Source organism: Pagrus pagrus (assembly GCF_965226575.1).
Source record: "Pagrus pagrus genome assembly, chromosome: 21".
Classification (NCBI taxonomy): domain Eukaryota; kingdom Metazoa; phylum Chordata; class Actinopteri; order Spariformes; family Sparidae; genus Pagrus; species Pagrus pagrus.
In genome coordinates, this window is record NC_140208.1 from 17,202,005 (window position 1) to 17,208,951 (window position 6,947).

A 6,947-nucleotide genomic window follows, 5' to 3' on the forward strand; every position below is an offset into this window, starting at 1 on the left:
GACGATGGTGATATCCTGGCTTTTCCTTGAGCTCCACTATAAGACTGACAGTTGTGATTTTTGAAAGAAATGTCTCCATAGCTATTGAGGATTGAAATTAACTTTGGTTCAGGCATTCATGGTCCCCTGACCTTTCATCTTCCTTTATCAGGTCAAAAATTTCATTTTTTTTTTTATTTTCAGTGACAATCTACATTGAGATTACTGTAAATGTGTTAAAGTAAAATTAGAGCTGGAGGAAAAGCTTAGGAGTGAGGCGAGCATTGCGCTAAATAGGACACATACACGATGAGGGGAGCTGATTAAGTCGATGTCAAGCAGACAATCAGCGCAGGCAGTTAAAACGTGACAGAATAAAATCACATCACGTTACAGAAGACAGGTAACATCAGAAGGGATGCAGGATGCAGAGAACAGACAGAATGAAGGTTTAGTGCTAATAAACAAGTGTTACAATGCCAATCCACTAAACAAGCTGAGCTAAAAATGGTAGATTTATATCTGCTAAACATTAGCATGTTCAACTCAAAGTATGTTAGCATGCTGACATTAGCATTTAGCCTCTTAGGGCCACTAACAAGGTTGTAGATTTTATATTGTCATACTTGTTTGTTGCATATTGCAAATATACTGTATAAAGTCTTGAAGAGACATTTCTAGTGCTAGTTAGCAGCTTTCAGAATGCTAATACACTAAACACACTTACCTGAACATGTTAGACATTGTACCTACCGAACATTAGCATGTGTAACTGTAAATTAGCATGCTGACGTTAGCATTTAATCTCTCAGAGCCACTAACGAGGTTGTAGATTATTTGTCTTGTCACATATTGCAAATATATATTTTTTAAATTAACAGAAATGTTTAATGACTATTAGAAATTGTTAGCATGCTAACACACTAAGCTAATACGGTGAACATGGTGAACATGATACCTGCATGGCATCAGCATGTTCGAATGGCCATTGCGAGCATGTTAGCACTGATGTTAGCATTTAGCTCAAAGCATCACCCTGCCTAAGTACAGCCTCATGGAGCTGCTAGCGTAGCAGGCTTGCTTACTTTTTTTTTATTGTTTGGGAAGTCCTTTGAAATAAATTATTAAAAAAGTGAGAAATTCTCCTTTATCTTGACATTATATATTTTTTTTTAAAAAGTAATAATGCTAAAGGTAGCCTATTATTTGCTATTGTCTAATGTAGGAAATCATATAGTATTGTACAGCTGTTTATACTCATGTACCCCCCTGTCACCTATGTTTCAAATACCAGGTGAGTCCAGACCTGCCTGTGCTGATTAATGATAAACCCTGACTGAAAATAGACCTTTTTATCTCCTGATTGCACACACACACACACACACACACACACACACACACACACACACACAAACACACACACACAGCTCCAACTCAAACAATAATCCCGACCACAGCGGCATATTGCCCTCCAACATGTGCGTCTGGTTCACAGTGACAAGTGAATAAAACATGTGTTGTGTTATTGTTCTTTCTTTAATTGACACCATTTATTGCATCGAGGCATGATTGCATTTTTAACAGCTTAAAAAAGTACAAATGAAAATAACATGGTAAGATTAAAGAGTTCGTATCAAACTTGATCAATATGATACAATAAGAAAAATCTGGCCGTTAAGAGTTGAATTTATATGCAACTGCTCATCATTCCCCCCCTCGAACCAACAGTTATTATGTTCTCATCACAGATTTATGAAAAACGAATCAAACAAACAAAAAGACACCAAAGTAATCAATGAGGACAAATCCATCACCCAGTGACAGAAAACAGAACTTTTTTTTTCTTATCATTAATCAACACAGAAAACACCAACGAACTGCATATTCCTTATTAACAAATTTGGCTAAATATAATCGACAAATGTCCAGTTTTGTATACATTTGGAAAGAAAAATAGTTTATTCAAGCGAAAAACAACAGACTTATTGCGATGTTGAGTGAGTTCATTGTTCGAAAAGAAATCCGATATGGACAATTACAGCATAGGCATCACTTCCATTTGTGGTCAGTAAACTTTAGAGAAACATTTGAATTAATACGATAAAAAAAAAATCAAACTAAACGATCCCGAAAAACGAAGCCGTCCCGCTTCCCCTAAACCTGCCGCCTATCAAAGTGCATAATGTTCGACTTTCATGACATGACGAGAAGGCGATCGATTTCCGGCCTGTAGGCAAATGTTCCTGCCTAGCTTCATCCTATATTATACTTTAGTGAATATATATTAAATCGACTATATAACAAAGCCATAAATGACTGATTTCTAATCTCGGACTATGAATTTAAAGTTTTTCTCGATATCTATCCTGATCTTCTTACATCGTCGCACGTTGACTGATTTCGCTGCGTGTTAGTAAAAAAATGTTTAATGCTAATGTAGCAAAGTAGAATCCTGCCTGTCCTCTCGGTCTTGTCGTGACAGTGCTTGTTTGTGGAGAGTGCTTTGAAGGAGGGTGGCTGGGTTTTCGTCTGTCGTCGACAATGTTTCATCAAGTAGCTGCAGTTCAGTCCAGTTCAGCAACACATTCTCTCCTCATCAGCTGCCTGACATCTGAGCTGTGACGCCTCCAGAAAATCCAACTCGAAGGATAAAAAATTGTCCCCGTTTCCTTCCCTCATTCTTCGGTGTGCCGTAATCCCTCGCAGTCCACGCGAAAATCTGGTTTATAAAAGTTGTCAGTTCATCAAGCCTGATAGATCAATGTTGTCTCACTGCTTCCTGTCGTTTAATGGAAGTCAGTGGTAGGAAATAATCCCTAATCATGTTGCCCAACAAACTCAATCAATGTCTTTTTTAAGGGACTCTTTGCCAGCTGGCATCACAGCTCCAGTTCAAGATAGGCTTGACGTGGTCGTGTTTGTATTTAAATGGGCACTGCGTAGTTTTGGAGAAGAAATTCAAACTCAGAATTTTAATATTTACAATATAATGAGGCAACAACTGATTCCCAGATCGCTGTTTGGAGCTAGAGAGGTGGCAGGGTCCGCCAAATATGAACAAAGTAAACCAGTATGAACTTGTGTTGTCCTTTAAGGTCAGTTTGTTTATTCAGTTTATTCAGTTATGGAAACAAAGAGAGTTTGTTTATCTAGTTTGTTTAGGTTTTTTAAAAAAAATCAGCCAATGAAGATCTTTCACTTCTTCTCCAACACTACGTAATGCTCCTTTAAACAAAATGGACAAGTAAATGTGTATTGCAGACTGATTGGAGTGAATGAAGAAGTGTAGTTCAAACCCTTTTGGGGGCGATATAGGGTTGGACCAACATCAGAGATGTTCGGGTCAATAATTAGGAGTCAGTGAGGTGTGAGGTCAAAGGTCACAGATAGGCCTCCACTCGCTCCCACGGCTGCATCTCTGTGAAGAAGCCCTCGCACAGGCCGAAGTTCTGATCCAGAGTCAGAGGGATCGCCTGCACCTCCTCCTTGATCTCCTCCCAGGGCTGCAGCACCGACGCCTCGGGCTGCTCCGGGAACAGCGCGGAGGGCTCGTCGAACTGCTGCAGGTGGTGGTGGCCCTGCAGCAGCTGATCCTGCTGCGGATGCTGCTGCGGCACGTGGAGCTCTCCCATGCTGATTGTGCAGTCCATGGAAGCGGCGCTCAGGTCCATGTAACCGTACGACTGATGGTGGTTGAGGTGCTGGCTCTGACCCATGATGTCCCCTCCGCCGCCACCGCACCACCTACCCAGCCCCGCCGAGTGCTGCCTCCCCTGCATGGAGACCTCCATCTCGCAGCCGAGGGAGCTCAGCGCCGTGTTGATGTCCAGGTCCTCGAAGGTGCTACAGTTCCCGCTGAGGACGTCGTCGAACACGGACGCCAGGTCGAAGTCCCCCCTCAGGATGTCTGCTTTGTGGGCCTCCGTCGCCAAAAGAGGAGACTCAGTCGCCCTCATCGCCTTGATGTTGTTCTTCGAGGGCAGGTGCTTCCGTTTGCTGCCCACCTCTTGGTAGGGGAAGCCATTTTGGGTGCTGTGATAACCCTGAAGCAGCTTGCCCTGTCTGTGCGTGCCGCCGCCGCTGCTGCTGCTGCTGTTGTAGTGGTTGGCAGACATCCTCCTGCGTTTGAAGATGCCGTTGACGAACATGTCAGCGTACTGCGGATCGATCTGCCAGAAGCCTCCCTTCCCCGGCTCGTCTTTCTGTCGGGGGACCTTCTTGAAACACTTGTTGAGCGACAGGTTGTGGCGAATCGAGTTCTGTGACAAGAAAAAAAAAAGAAACAAGCAAAAAAAAGAAGGGTAATTAACGGGATCCCATTGGCTTTGAGCAAAATTTGAGTTAGTCATGCAAAAACTGAATGTGCCAGTTTGTCTTTGTAAGGGAGACGAGAAGCGATGAGGAGGGGGAGGAGGGGGAGGAGGGAGGAGGAGGGGTGTATTATTGTTGTTTGTATAGGAAAGCAAATGTACCTAATGAGGCTTTCTAGTAGCAGGCAAGCTCTGCGCATTTCAAACATGATCAGCTGTGCTTAGCTGCCATCTCTCTCAGGAGCCCTCATTAACACAAGCACACACACACACACGCACACGCACACACACACACACACACACATTAGAGTGCTTTCTTCACCGCACCATCATTCTCCTCAGACAAAAAAACCTGTATGAGCACTCTCTTGGAAGATGGAAATTTTCTGAGTGCCTTTCATTAAAGGGGCACTACGTAGTTTTGTAGAAGAAATCCAAACTCAGATTTTGAATATTTACAGAAAAATAGAAATATTTATCGTTTCCATGACTGAATGAACAAGCTGTTCTCAGAGGAGAATAAGGTCCACAGAACACTGTTTGAAAAGGTGGCAGGGTCCGCCACATATAAACAAAGTAAATCGGTATGAAACTGTGCTGTCCTTTGAGGTCAGTTTGTTTATTCAGTTTGTTTAGACATAACAAATTAAAAACTACATAGTGCACCTTTAAATGGGCAGTATGTCCTTTTGGAGAAGAAATTCAAACTCAGGATTTATATCTTTACACTATTAATGAGGTAATCATACAAACTCAGAACTATTTATCCTCTCCATAACTGAATAAACAAGCTGTTCTCAGAGGAAATAAGGACCCAGAACACTGTTTGAAGCTAGAAAAGGTGGCAGGCAGGTGAATGAAGAGAGTGTGTTTATTTAGTTTGTTTTGGCATAAAGAATCAGTCTTTCTCATCTTCTCCAAAACTACACAGTGCCCCTTTAAAGGCTGGGATCAGTCTGTGGACATGCTGGAGGTTTTCCAGACTCTACTGTGGATGATTCATGTGTGAGGTCCTGCAGCATAAAGATGTCTGATGGTGACACTGGGATCAACTGCTCCCCCTTCTCCTCCTCACCTCGCCATTTATCTGACTCATCAATAATAGAAGGAGAGTAAGGCGCTCTGGTTACCTGCCAGCTGGGCTCCGCGTGTCTGTAGTAGCAGAAATTCTCCGTTATCCAGTTATAGATGGTGGACAGAGTCACTTTGGGCTGCTTGCTGGCCTGCATGGCCATGCAGATGAGAGATGCGTAAGAGTAAGGCGGTTTGACTTTAGGGTTGGTTTTGTAGTCGACCTCCGCAGGCGGGCTGGCCTGGATGGGGATCTGCGGGTAGCCGCTCCCTGGATGCGCGCAGGTGGAGAAGCGCGGCGCCGCGCCGGTGGTGGAGTCGCTGCCGGAGGTGACGGGGCTCCCGAGGTACGGAGGCATCCCGGTGGCGGCGGTGTCCCCGGCCGGCGGGCTGGACGGTGAGTCGGTGCCGCCTCTGGGGAAGCCGAGCCGCTTGAGACAGAGGAGCTGCTGGGAGGACGGGCAGCCCGGCCCGGCTCCGTTGGGTGGCTCCGGGTCCGCGCTGATGATGGAGAAATTCTGGAGCCAGTGGAGGCTGGTGAGGCTGTCGTCCATGGGGCCAGAGTCGGACCCGGTGAGCTGATCCTCCGGGTAAACCTCCAGCCATTTCTCCTTAAACTTGTTGGCGATGTCGGGGCTCGTGAGTACCGGCATCCTGGCTGTGCGAAGGCTGAAGATGTCCAGGAGGTCTTCAAAACGGCATTTAAAGTTCTGTTTTATCCTGAGGTCAAAGAAGGGAAAGTAAAGGAGGGGACACAGTTAAATAAATGTCAAATAAATCACCACGAATTGAAGATTGTTTGGTCAAAATATCCCAAAGCAAATGCCAAATGATGCGTAATGCTCCTACCTCCGCTGCAGCCTTTCTGGAGGATCTTCTCTTGTGTGCACCTGTTGCAGTCCGTCCCTGCCTCTCCTCTCCTCTCCTCTCTCCTCCTCCCCTCCCCTCCTCCACTCTCCTCTCCTCCCCTCCTCTCCTCCCCTCTCTACTCTCCTCTCCAAGGACTCAGCGGCGCATCCAGTCTCTGCGCAACAAGTGCGGCGGGTGGGGGGAGGCCGAGGAGCATCCAGCAGCAGCAGCTCATATGGAGGAATAAGAAGGGAGTCAGGACAGATCCATGCCGACTAATGGTAAAGCAGGCTGGTCTGAGTGTCTGCGGGAGGTCAAGACGCGTGAATGTGTGGAGGATGCAAGAGAAGTCGCACATAAAGCCCGAGAGACTGCCCACCATCCCTTTAAACGCCCGAGGGGGGTTCTGATTGGCTGGCTATCCTTGCCTCGCTCCTTCAGGTTTCACTTTAACTCTCTCTCTCTCTCTCTCTCTCTCTCTCTCTCTACACACACACACACACACACACGCACAAGGATGAATGTTGACTAAGTGCACTACAGGTTCACCGCAGCAGTAAGAACAGTCAGTGTGTCGTCTCTCCGCCGGTATCAGGCTGTAATGTGACCTCTGTGGCGCGCGTCACGGCCCCGCCATCCCCGCTGGCGCTGAAAAACACGCGCCACACATCCCGCTTATAGGAGAGCAGCCCAGTTTCACCCGATGAGCCTGTGTTTATCATTCCTTCACACTGTGGA

At 45.8% G+C, this 6,947-nt stretch overlaps 1 protein-coding gene across 1 annotated transcript; it reads right to left on the minus strand.

Annotated features, from left to right (window-relative positions):
• Positions 1–3,152: 3,152 nt before the first annotated feature.
• foxj1b (forkhead box J1b) lies at positions 3,153–6,480 on the minus strand. Its single transcript, XM_084342112.1, has 3 exons — positions 6,210–6,480; positions 5,420–6,080; positions 3,153–4,238 (listed from the first exon to the last, which is right to left on the minus strand). Exons 2-3 carry the CDS (start codon positions 6,011–6,013, stop codon positions 3,360–3,362), a joined length of 1,473 nt encoding a protein of 490 aa, XP_084198238.1. The 5' UTR covers positions 6,014–6,080; positions 6,210–6,480; the 3' UTR covers positions 3,153–3,359.
• Between the last annotated feature and the right edge of the window lie 467 nt (positions 6,481–6,947).

Coding starts and splice junctions, on each gene's coding strand:
- foxj1b (XM_084342112.1), bottom strand. CDS start 6,013: ATGCCGGTACTCACGAGCCCCGACATCGCCAACAAGTTTAAGGAGAAA. Junction 4,239..5,419: donor ACGCGGAGCCCAGCTGGCAG/GTAACCAGAGCG, acceptor TTCTTGTCACAG/AACTCGATTCGCCACAACCT.